Source organism: Chenopodium quinoa, unplaced genomic scaffold (assembly GCF_001683475.1).
Source record: "Chenopodium quinoa cultivar QQ74 unplaced genomic scaffold, ASM168347v1, whole genome shotgun sequence".
Taxonomy (NCBI): domain Eukaryota; kingdom Viridiplantae; phylum Streptophyta; class Magnoliopsida; order Caryophyllales; family Amaranthaceae; genus Chenopodium; species Chenopodium quinoa.
The window spans coordinates 41,452-54,094 of record NW_018745000.1 but is presented as its reverse complement, the minus strand read 5'-3'; the positions used below and the strand labels follow the sequence as shown (position 1 = coordinate 54,094).

Here is a 12,643-nt window from a genome sequence, read left to right as displayed (position 1 = left end):
TTCAATCGAACCACAGTATTACATTAAAAAGTAACGAATGGAGGAAGTATTTGTTTATTTAATCAAATCTAGCTTGAGTAGTACTAGAATGATCCAATTCTTTGAGCGTGAGGCAAGCCAAACAAAATGTTTACATATTGATTCCAAGTTATGACACAACAAGAATTAAGCCTATTTCCGACGGAAAATATCCCTCGGAAAATAGGCAATTTCCGTCGGAAATCGTCATTTTCGACGGAAACAGCCTGTCGGAAAACCCTTCGTCGGAAAAAAGGTCGTTTTCGACGGAATTCCGACGGAAATGACGATTCCGATGGAATTTCCGACGGATCAATGGCGTCGGAGAATGGTGGCCAGGGGGGTGGAAAAGTCCGTCGGAGATGTCCGACGGACTAGAGATTCCGTCGGAAAGTTCCCCTTTTCCGACGGAAATTATCCGCCGGAAAATTCCCTCTTTTCCGACGGAATTAATCTGCCGGAAATGGGGGTAGTTTCCGACGGAATTGTTCCGTCAGAAAGTTCTTTTTTTTTTTTTTTTTTAATTTTTTTTTTTTGCTTCTATTTCGTCTCTGTATATTAACCTGTTCTTCGCTACTACAATCTATTTAAAACATAATAACATTTCATTTGAAAATAAAGCAATTAACATAAATTAATAATTGTAATTATTACATTCAGTTTTGTTAAATAACCTACATTGTATCTCAAATTATGTACAATACGTGAAAAGAAACAAAAAGCTACATGACGGCAAAAGAAGCCAAGCCTCCCCCACAACCGGGGTCGTCGTCCCAAGGGTCTCGCGGCTGCGGCGGCATCGGCGGGGAACATGTGAATGGAGTGTTGAGTCTGGTCATGCGACTCAACATCTCGTCCATCATCTCTTTGTTCCTCCGCTCAAGTTCCGCCATCTGAGCCTATACCTGAGCCTGTACCTGAGCCTGTACCTGGGCCTCCATTTGGGCCTGCATTTGAGCTTGCACCCGAGCATCGATCTCATCCACAACAGATGACGGCGGGTGGTACTGCTGAGAGGACCCAGATCCTCAGGAGGATTGATAGTACAACTCAGCACCTCGACCAAGCCCCTTACTCGGCCTTTCTTGTTACGCCCGCCTACTGCATCCCAGTACAGTTCATCCTGGATTTTGGAAGACTCCTGACTGCTTGCTTCCTCAACCATTTTATGATATGTTTCCTATAGAAAATTGACGAGATATATTAAGAAATAATGATGTTTCAAGAGAAAAGGGGCCAACAATGGGCCAAAACGGTTCTACCTTGCCTATTTTTCACATTTCTTATCAAACTAACCTATAACTTGCACTAACATACCATATAGCCTAGTTACAAGTGTTCATGCATTGAAAACGAACCTTAGAAGCATTTCACTAAGTTTTGGGACGATATTCGTGATTTTCGAGGGAAAATGGGCCAAAAAGGCTTCTACCTTGCCTATTTTTCACATTTCTTACCAAACTAATCCATAACTTGCACTAACATACCAATATAGCCTAGTTACAAGTGTTCATGCATTGAAAACGAACCTTAGAAGCATTTCACTAAGTTTTGGGACGATATTCGTGATTTTCGAGGGAAAAGGGGCCAAAAAGGCTTCTACCTTGCCTATTTTTCACATTTCTTATCAAACTAACCTATAACTTGCACTAACATACCAATATAGCCTAGTTACAAGTGTTCATGCATTGAAAACGAACCTTAGAAGCATTTCACTAAGTCTTGGGACGCTATTGGTGATTTTCGAGGGAAAAGGGGCCAAAAAGGCTTCTACCTTGCCTATTTTTCACATTTCTTATCAAACTACCCTATAACTTGCACTAACATATCAATATAGCCTAGTTACAAGTGTTCGTGCATTGAAAACGAACCTTATAAGCATTTCACTAAGTCTTGGGACGCTATTCGTGATTTTCGAGGGAAAAGGGGCCAAAAAGGCTTCTACCTTGCCTATTTTTCACATTTCTTATCAAACTACCCTATAACTTGCACTAACATACCAATATAGCCTAGTTACAAGTGTTCGTGCATTGAAAACGAACCTTAGAAGCATTTCACTAAGTTTTGGGACGCTATTCGTGATTTTCGAGGGAAAAGGGGCCAAAAAGGTTTCTACCTTGCCTATTTTTCACATTTCTTATCAAACTGCCCTATAACTTGCACTAACATACCAATATAGCCTAGTTACAAGTGTTCACGCATTGAAAATGAACCTTAGAAGCATTTCACTAAGTTTTGGGCACTATTCGTGATTTTCGAGGGAAAAGGGGCCAAAAAGGCTTCTACCTTGCCTATTTTTCAACATTTCTTATCAACCTAACCTATAACTTGAACTAACATACCAATATAGCCTAGTTACAAGTGTTCGTGCATTGAAAACGAACCTTATAAGCATTTCACTAAGTCTTGGGACGCTATTCGTGATTTTCGAGGGAAAAGGGGCCAAAAAGGCTTCTACCTTGCCTATTTTTCACATTTCTTATCAAACTACCCTATAACTTGCACTAACATACCAATATAGCCTAGTTACAAGTGTTCGTGCATTGAAAACGAACCTTAGAAGCATTTCACTAAGTTTTGGGACGCTATTCGTGATTTTCGAGGGAAAAGGGGCCAAAAAGGCTTCTACCTTGCCTATTTTTCACATTTCTTATAAAACTACCCTATAAATTGCACTAACATACCAATATAGCCTAATTACAAGTGTTCATGCATTGAAAACGAACCTTAGAAGCATTTCACTAAGTCTTGGGACGCTATTCGTGATTTTCGAGGGAAAAGGGGCCAAAAAGGCTTCTACCTTGCCTATTTTTCACATTTCTTATCAAACTAACCTATAACTTGCACTAGCATACCAATATAGCCTAGTTACAAGTGTTCGTGCATTGAAAACGAACCTTAGAAGCATTTCACTAAGTTTTGGGACGCTATTCGTGATTTTCGAGGGAAAAAGGGCCAAAAAGGTTTCTACCTTGCCTATTTTTCACATTTCTTATCAAACTAACCTATAACTTGCACTAACATACCAATATAGCCTAGTTACAAGTGTTCGTGCATTGAAAATGAACCTTAGAAGCATTTCACTAAGTTTTGGGACGCTATTCGTGATTTTCGAGAGAAAAGGGGCCAAAAAGGCTTCTACCTTGCCTATTTTTCACATTTCTTATCAAACTACCCTATAACTTGCACTAACATACCAATATAGCCTAGTTACAAGTGTTCGTGCATTGAAAACGAACCTTAGAAGCATTTCTCTAAGTCTTGGGACGCTATTCGTGATTTTCGAGGGAAAAGGGGCCAAAAAGGCTTCTACCTTGCCTATTTTTCACATTTCTTATCAAACTAACCTATAACTTGCACTAACATACCAATATAGCCTAATTACAAGTGTTCATGCATTGAAAACGAACCTTAGAAGCATTTCACTAAGTCTTGGGACGCTATTCGTGATTTTCGAGGGAAAAGGGGCCAAAAAGGCTTCTACCTTGCCTATTTTTTACATTTCTTATCAAACTAACCTATAACTTGCACTAACATACCAATATAGCTTACTTACAAGTGTTCATGCATTGAAAACGAACCTTAGAAGCATTTCACTAAGTTTTGGGACGCTATTCGTGATTTTTGAGGGAAAAAGGGCCAAAAAGGCTTCTACCTTGCCTATTTTTCACATTTCTTATCAAACTACCCTATAACTTGCACTAACATACCAATATAGCCTAGTTACAAGTGTTCATGCATTGAAAACGAACCTTAGAAGCATTTTACTAAGTTTTGGGATAATGTTTGTGATTTTACCAACATAGCCTAGTTACTGAATTTAAATTTTAGCGACATTAAATTAATGAATTTATTACCGCAATCTCCTTGGACTTTTTGTTTGCCGGAACCTTTCCTTTTCCCGACACATCCTTGAAGTGCGTTTTCAGGAACAGATCAGCAGCGGATGGCAACCTCCCTAGGTTTTCCGCCGCCTTTGCACATAAATACAAATAAATCACATTAATTTGTAAACTTAATTACTGCAAAACATAAAACAACAAATCTCATATGCTGACCATCCGTTTTGCATGTTGTACGGCTGATACGGAACCCTGGAAGTGGGTTGCCTCCACTTCATTCTCCATGGAACCGCCTCTTCGGTTCAGCTTATTCTGTGTGGACCGCTTCTTGTACGTGTCATCAGAGTCAGGAATCTCCATCATCTTCCTGTGCACTTCCTCTGACACCCAATACGGTCTCGCACCTTTCATCTTCTTCGTGACAGTGTAAAACATGTCACGAAGGCGGGTACCGGCCCGAGCTTTAAATGCCGATTGTACCTGACTGTCCAGCTCCGATGACCACGTAAAATTTTGCTGCATAATCAAAACTCGTAAAACGTAACAACAAAATATTTTTCATTTAAAATAATACTATTTGTACTGGTACATACCCTGAACAAGTTCCACCAATGACTTTTCGTGGCCTCGTCAACCTCTCCATAGTTTCTCCAAGGCGCCGTATAGTGCCCCTGGATCGAACCGGAGACGGCTTTCTTCACTATTTGGTCATCAAACCTGTTTTAGAACAACAAAAAGGCCGTCGGTAGCTTTTGATAATTAGAAATGTGAATCATGAAATGCATATAATAGCTGATGTAATATTCTTACCAGAGCGTGCCCGGGTCTAGGCGTGGCACTACATACCCTCGTGCGTGCTCCGACTGCCCTGAGCTCCGGGGCTGTGACAGATCCTCATGCTGAGTAAGCGAATCTGGTACCTGAGTGTCACCTAGACCCTGAACAGTCTCAGAGCAGACAACTTCAATAATGTCTTGTAACATGCCAAAATACTCTCCTCCATCTTGACTGGACACACACACACCGTAATTGATCGTGCCCTTATGCCTGCCGTAGTCTTGCGTATGGAAATTGAAACCGCTAACAAATATTCGGCTCCAAGTGCGAACTTTCTTGAACGGACCCATAGCCAAAGCTTGCAACACATCAGATCCTGGTTTCTCTTCAATTACCTATAAGCGGTAAGATAAAATTAAAATACGTCATATTTGGATTATTAAAATTGAGCTGGATTGTACATATAGAAGTCCATAATTATCCCTATATTTGAGATTGGTCTGACCTTGTCCCTAAACCAATTAGGGAACTGTGTTTCGAATGTCTCCCATACAGCTTCTCTACGCAAGGTAGGACGGGTGCTAAGAATATGGTCCTCAAACTTCCTGCTACGACAGCCAGAACTTGTTAATGACCGTGAAACTCAGTACACGTGATCATATGATGGAAACAATTTAGTTATTGTAGATTACCTTTCATATTCACCTAATATGCCACTGTTTGATAAAACAAATAAGTGTGCACGTTGAAATTCCTTTTCATCTAACCACCTCAATTTTCCCTCTGTTGACACACGACCGGTGTCCTCCGAAAACAGTTCTGGGATGTCATTGGTGTCGAGGGAGGTGTCAACATCAGCATTCACATTCCGACCCAGATCTTGGGTTTTTGTGTCAACTGACGGCTGGAAGTAATTTGAGCAGAAATTTGATATCTCCTCAGTTAGGTAAGCGCTGCATATCGAACCTTCAACACGAGCCTTGTTGCCAATTTTCCGTTTTATATGGTTCAGGAACCTGAAATTAAAGTATATTATGATTTTAAACGGTGAATTTGTGACTGCTCAAAAACTAAATCAAGGGTTCAGTACCTTTCGAATGGATACATCCATCGATACTGCACGGGTCCAGCTAACTTTGACTCGTACGGTAAATGAATGGGTAAATGCTCCATGGAGTTGAAGAATGCAGGCGGAAAAATCTTCTCCAGTTTGCAAAGGATCTCGACAATGTTCTTTTCCAGCCGTTCCATGTCACTGACTGTGACTGTGTAGCAACACAAGTCTCTAAAGAATTGACTGATCTCTGTAATTGCATTCCAGACATGAACAGGGAGCAATTCTCTCAATGTGACAGGTAATAACCTCTCCATGAACACGTGACAATCATGACTTTTCATTCCGTGTATCCTACACGCCTGCAGATCCACACATCTGCTCAAATTGGAGGCGTAACCGTCAGGAAATCGCAGGTCACGAACCCACTCACACAAAACCTTCCTCTGACCCTTATCGAGGCAGAATGGGGCCTTTGGCATGACCTCATTCCCTCTGTCATCAGCCTGTAGATGAAGTTGCGGTCGCCTACAATATTTGGCAATGTCTTTTCTGGCCAAAGGTGTGTCAGAAGTTTGTCTTCTCACATCCATTACAGTGTGAAAGAATTAATCAAAGAAGTTTTTTCAATGTGCATGACATCTAAGTTGTTACGAATCAGCAAATGCTTCCAATACGGAAGCTCCCACAGGCAACTTTGCTTGAACCACCCTTTCTTTTCCTTTTTCAACTCTTGCACTGATTCGGGCCCATCCGTGGCCCGTGGCCCTCGGAAGGTCTTTCACACACTCCTAAAGTTCCGCCCCTGACATGATGTGCGGCGGTGCGCCTTTTTCAACTCTGTTTCTGCAAAATGCTGTTTTACTTTTTAGGAAAGGATGATCTGCAGGAAGAAATTGACGATGACAATCAAACCACGAAACTTTTCCGCCATGCTGCAACCAAAATGCCTTGCTTTTTTCCATGTAGTACGGGCAAGCCTTCTTACCAGCCGTGGAGCATCCAGACAACATTCCATATGCAGGGAAGTCACTAATGGTCCATAGGATGGCTGTTCTCAAATTGAAATTTTGATTCTTTGATATATCATAAGTACTTACGCCAACTTCCCACAACTGTTTCAGCTCTTGTATCAGTGGTTGCATGTACACATCTAAATTTCCCTTCGGGTTTTTGGGACCAGGGACTATCAGCGACAAGAACATGAACTGCCTTTTCATACACATTGAGGGAGGCAAATTGTATGGGGTCAAAATCACGGGCCAACAAGAGTACTGACCCCCGAACTTACCATGAGGAGCAAAACCATCTGTACACAGCCCTAGTCGAACATTCCGTGGATCCAAGGCAAACTCTGAAAGCAGGTATCAAGCTGTCTCCAAGCTTCAGTGTCATTAGGGTGTGCCATCGTGCCTTTGACACGAGGATTATTTGCATGCCAACTCATTTCCTCTGAAATGTTCTTCGTTGCAAACATCCTTTGCAACCTAGATGTGATCGAGAAATAAAATAGCGCATTCTTTGGAACCAAGCTGCCTTTTAAAGTTCTTTTGTATCAATCATTGCCACACACTCTACATGTAGGAAGCTCATCATCCTCTTTCCAAAACAACATACATCCCTTGGGGCATGCATGAATCTTTTCATGCGGCAGCTCCAACCCCTTAACAACCTTCTTAACATCGTAGAATGTCTCACCCAACCGGCTGTTGCCAGGGATCGCTTCTGTCAAAAATTCTAAACTAACATACATACATTATACCAAACTAAACTAACATACATTATACTAAACTAATAACATACATTATAATAATATAAACTAAACTAATAACATACATTATACTAATATAAATTCAACTAAACTAACATACATTATACTTAACTAATTAATATACATTATACTAAACTAACATACATTATACTTAACTAATATACATTATACTAAACTAACATATACATTATACTAAATTAAACTAAACTAAACTAAACTAAACTAACATATACATTATACTAATAAACTAAACTAATTAAACTAACATAAAAACATAATTAACATATCAATAACCAACATACATTATGTTAAAAATTAAACTAATTAAACTAACATAAAAACATAATTAACATATCAATAATCAACCTACATTATATTAACAATTAAACTAATAAACTAACATAAATATTACATTAACATTAATATTAACATTACATATTAAAAGTTAAACTAATAAATTAACATAAACATAAACTTTAACATAAAAAAAAACTAACCGGGTTTTTTGGTTGTGGGTTGAAGGTGGTGGAGCTTGAAGAAGAATGAAGCTTGAGGAAGAAAGAAGCTTGAAAAATGGAGCTTGGAGCTGCTTCAATGGAGGAAGGTGAAGGCGTGAAGAACAAAGGTGGAGGAAGAGGAAGGTGAAGGCGTGAAAAATTTGGGAAAACCGAAATGAAATTAGGCAATTCTGGTTTTTAGTGCCGAAAACTTTCCGACGGAAATTTCCGTCGCAATTCCGTCGGAAATTCCATCGGAAAATGGTATCCTATGCGCAGAACCATTTTCCGACGGAAAAGGATATCCCAGGTTCAACCTTTTTCCGACGGAATTCCGTCGGGAAAGGGTTTCTCCGACGGACTCTTTCCCTCGGAAATTTTTCGACGGAATTATCCGTCGGAAATGGAATAATATCGTCGGAAATGCTCCAGTTTTCTGACGGACCCTTTTTCCTCGGAAAATATGCCTTTTTGCGACGGAATTTTTCCGACGGGCGTAGTTTCCGTCGGAAATAAGCTTGATTCTTGTAGTGGTTGAACCTGGGATACCCTTTTCTGACGGAAATTTCCGTCGGAATTTCGTCGAAAAAGGGTGTCTCCGACGGACTCTATCCCTCGGAAATGGCATAATTTCGTCGGAAATCCTCCAGTTTTCCGACGGACGTATTTTCCGTCGGAAATAAGCTTAATTCTTGTAGTGTGACTCAATCATATTCATCCATATTTTCTTCATGATGCGTACCTGCATAAAAGCTCATCAGATATAAGATATTATTCTACTATAAGAGTACAAGGAGAGTTTCAAAATACTAATCAATTCAACCTATAGAATGAATGATACTCTGTATATTTGATTAGGAAAGCTTACCTTCAATGGAATCATCATCTTCAGTACTAGTAGAATGTTTATCGCTTGATTCTGTCTCTTCTAATTCAATCCATACATTTTTCACATGCTCTATTTTGTGTGAATCTTCGCCTCCCTTTGAATACGTCTCTTTAAGCAAAGGACAATCATCTATAACTAGACTATCAAGCGGGGAGGACAACATATCATCAGGCAAACATTCAAGTTGTGGGCAATCTATTAATTCTAAATGCTTCAAAGATTGACATCTTGGGAATGAAGAGAGTAATGCTAGGTTGGGACATCGATTTATGATGAGCTTAACTAGGCAAGGAAAGTCCCCATCTCTTAACCCTTTCCACTCCTCCACTCGATACATACCATTGATTGATAACTTCTCCAAAGCATGGTATGCTACACGATCTTTGTCCTCACCATAACATGTGTGATCAATTTTTTTGACACCATTCATTTCGAATATTTCAAGATTGTTGAGTTGGGGCAGTCGACCAAGACAAGGAAAGTTAGAGCAATTTTCACATTTGAATAGGGAAATACTAACCAACCATTCATATTGAGGATCCCCCATCCAATTTGGAAGACATTCTCCGAAATAGCACACAATCTTCAGCTCTTCCAAGGATGAATGTGGTTTTAGACCCTCGATAACTCTAACTAATTCCTCCTTAGGAAAATATTCGCTAAAGTCACTCCATCTTAGTTCCAAATGCTTAAGGCATTTTTTGTCAATCAAAGTTGCTTCTTCTGCATCCTGTGAGCTCGCATGCTCCAACCCTGAGATGCAAAATGTTCCTGATAAATTATTCATAAGCTTTAACTCTTGGATATTGCAGCGTTCCTCCCCATCAACAATGAATGCATGTAAAGTTCGAAGCTCCGTTAGATGCCCTATTCCTCTTGGCATCAAAGTCAATTGGCTGAGAACATCAAAATCTAGATGTCGAAGATTACTAAGCTCCATCGTTCTTTCAGGTAGCTCAAAAAGATCTGTACACCCTTTAAGCCTCAAAGTTTGCAATTTTCGCAAATGAACTATTGACTGAGGTAACCTATTAATCGGTGAGCCTGAAAGATCAACATAACAAAGCTCTTTTGCATCCTGAATTGAACTTGGTAGCTCTGTTACACGACTACCACTCAAATCTAATGCTGTAAGAAACTTCAAAGTGGAAAAAAAATCAGGTGGAACTCGTGTGGGAAGAGATCCGTCGAGCAACAGAAGCGTTTTTATCTTGTCAATTTTCATGAGAGATTCGAAAGATTGGTTAATGTTGCTAGACTGCACAGATATATGCCACACATCAGCAAACTGATTGGCCATAACATTGTCATCCCTTATTTTCATATTGAAGTCTTTGATTGAATCTGCCCTGGCACGAACATCAGGTATCATATCGGAATTCACTTTATACAAATTACTCTGCCTCGAAATGCCAATTCTTGAAGGTAAGATGTACTTCTTTTCCAAGAGAATATTAAAAATACGATCACCATTATCCTCCAAAGGCTCCTTTGTTAAAAACCCCGCTGCCATCCACAATTGAATTAATTTTTCTCTTTCGAACTCATAAATGTCACCAAACAGAAGACAGTAAAGAATCATGTATCTCTCCTGAACCATAATCTTCATTCTTGCTATGGCACGTAGAGTCAATGACAAAGTCTTCCATCGGTTATGCTTTGAAAGCTCAGGTTTTTGCATACACAAACTGGCTAATCCTATTTGAACTGACTGCCATCTGCTCCTGTCTTGACCATACAAAAGACTTCCTGCCACTTTTACAGCGAGTGGAAATCTGGCACATCCATCAACAATCTTTCGCCCAATCTCGACCAGCTCATCGGGGGGGTTTGATGACTGATCTGTTGTAAAAGCCATTTGTTCAAATAAGCGCCAACAATTTTCCTTTGAAAAGATCTGTAGCTCATGCACAGCACCATCCACCATCATTGCAGTAGTATGTGAGCGTGTAGTCACCATGATCCAACATCCTCTTTGACCTCCAGCCAAGTATTTTACCAAGTCACACCATTGATTACGGTTCTCAAACCATACATCATCTAAAATAATCAAGTATCTCTGACCTGCTAGCTGTTTTCGAATTATGGATTGCACACGTTCCATGTAATTAGATCCCTCATGATCCTGGCCAAGTATCTTGCAAAGAACTTGTTTCACATCAAGCTCGATCTGATCTTGACAACCCACACAAGTCCACTTTCTCCATGAAAATGCACTTGTTATCCTGGGATCGTTGAACACAAGTTGAGCAAGAGTCGTTTTTCCCAAGCCTCCCCTACCCACAATAGAAAGGAAAGACACGTCACGTTTATCATTAGAAGGATCAAGCAGCATACCAACGATCTTCTCCAATTCATTCTCTCTTCCAATGACACCGGATTCATACGCGTAAGAACAGGTGTCAGGCCTTCTGTTCCTGATAGGTTGAGGGTCATGCTTAAAGCTAAACTGGTTGTTGTAATAAATAGCATCCAGATTCTTCTTGATCTTCTCCAACCCTTGACTCACTCTATTATCAAAGGTAAGTGGGCTCCTCTTGATGTAAGTATCGTCAGGCTCTAGAAGTTGCTTCTGCGCCGCGATGAGGACAAACTCATCAAACAGATCTTCAGCTTCATAGATGGCTTCCTGGATCTCATGGATTTGATCCCTCTCTTGATGGGAGAGGAACTCCTGCTTGATCTCGGCAAAATCCCGGAGCACAAGCTCGATGGCTTCGACACTGCCTTGGATGGCATAAAATTGGGATTTGTATTCAACAATTGAGCAAATATTCTTCAGTTCTGGACGTTGCAGCTCTGCTAAAAGAGTTCGAACAGCAGATACAGCTCTACCTACACCATCCATTATTTGGTCAATGAGAAGAGAAGGGTACTGTAATTAATTATACTTATTATGCAAGATTGAATAAAGTACTAGTAGCAATAATAGTGTATTTGGCTATTAAATACCAAGTAAGTGAACAGTTACCAGTTTTTCTATAAATTTATGTGGTTGATATTTTCGTATTTTATTATCCATATTAGCCTTAAATAACGGCTATTTCACTAAATGTTATTGAGTACTTAAAAATTCACCAAATACCATCGTGTTTTTCAAAATTCATCAAATGTCACTGAGATTTAGTACAATATTACCAAATGTCATTTCTGTTAATTTCTGTTAGTTAACCATCAGTGTCCGTTAGTTGACCCCACCACTTGTCAATGTCACCTTCTGATTGACCATTTTTTTTAAAAATATTATTTTTTTTAAAAAATAAAGAATTAAAACAAAAAAAATTAAAAAATTAAAAAAAAAAGAAGAGGAGGAGAGAGAAAATGAGGAACAGCCGTCCTTCCTCCACATTAAAACCAGCCACCCTGCCCCCACCTCCGCCACCGTGACCGCCTCCCGCCGGCGCCTAACTACCCCTGAAAACGCGCGCCAGATCCAGCGACACCCACCTCAACCTCGAACCACCCTCCCCTTCCCCTAAACCACCTTAACCCCTCCCTAAAACCGCCTGAAATTGGGAGCCCAAAACCCCAGCCATCCCCGAAACCCCCGAAATCACCCTTCTTCTCCCTTTCCGATTTCTAGCCACTCCACCCAAAGACCGATTTCCAATTCCAAATTGACACCAACCAATTTCTAGCCGCCGCACTGTTACCAAAATCCCCCGGCGACTTCAGAGGAGTGACAGATGCAGAAGAAGCGGCGAATCGGGATTAGAAATCTGGGTTTGGGGTCGGTCGGGTTTTGGGAAATGGGGTTTGGGAAATGGGTTTTGGGAAATGGTAAAAGAAACAACA

At 40.2% G+C, this 12,643-nt stretch overlaps 1 protein-coding gene across 1 annotated transcript; it reads right to left on the bottom strand.

The window, feature by feature from the left end:
- Positions 1-1,111: 1,111 nt before the first annotated feature.
- On the bottom strand, positions 1,112-11,779 carry LOC110707444 (disease resistance protein RGA2-like). Its single transcript, XM_021885457.1, has 3 exons — positions 8,828-11,779; positions 7,960-8,701; positions 1,112-1,198 (listed from the first exon to the last, which is right to left on the bottom strand). The coding sequence occupies exons 1-2, from the start codon at positions 11,694-11,696 to the stop codon at positions 8,664-8,666; spliced, it is 2,907 nt and encodes a 968-aa protein (XP_021741149.1). The 5' UTR covers positions 11,697-11,779; the 3' UTR covers positions 1,112-1,198; positions 7,960-8,663.
- Between the last annotated feature and the right edge of the window lie 864 nt (positions 11,780-12,643).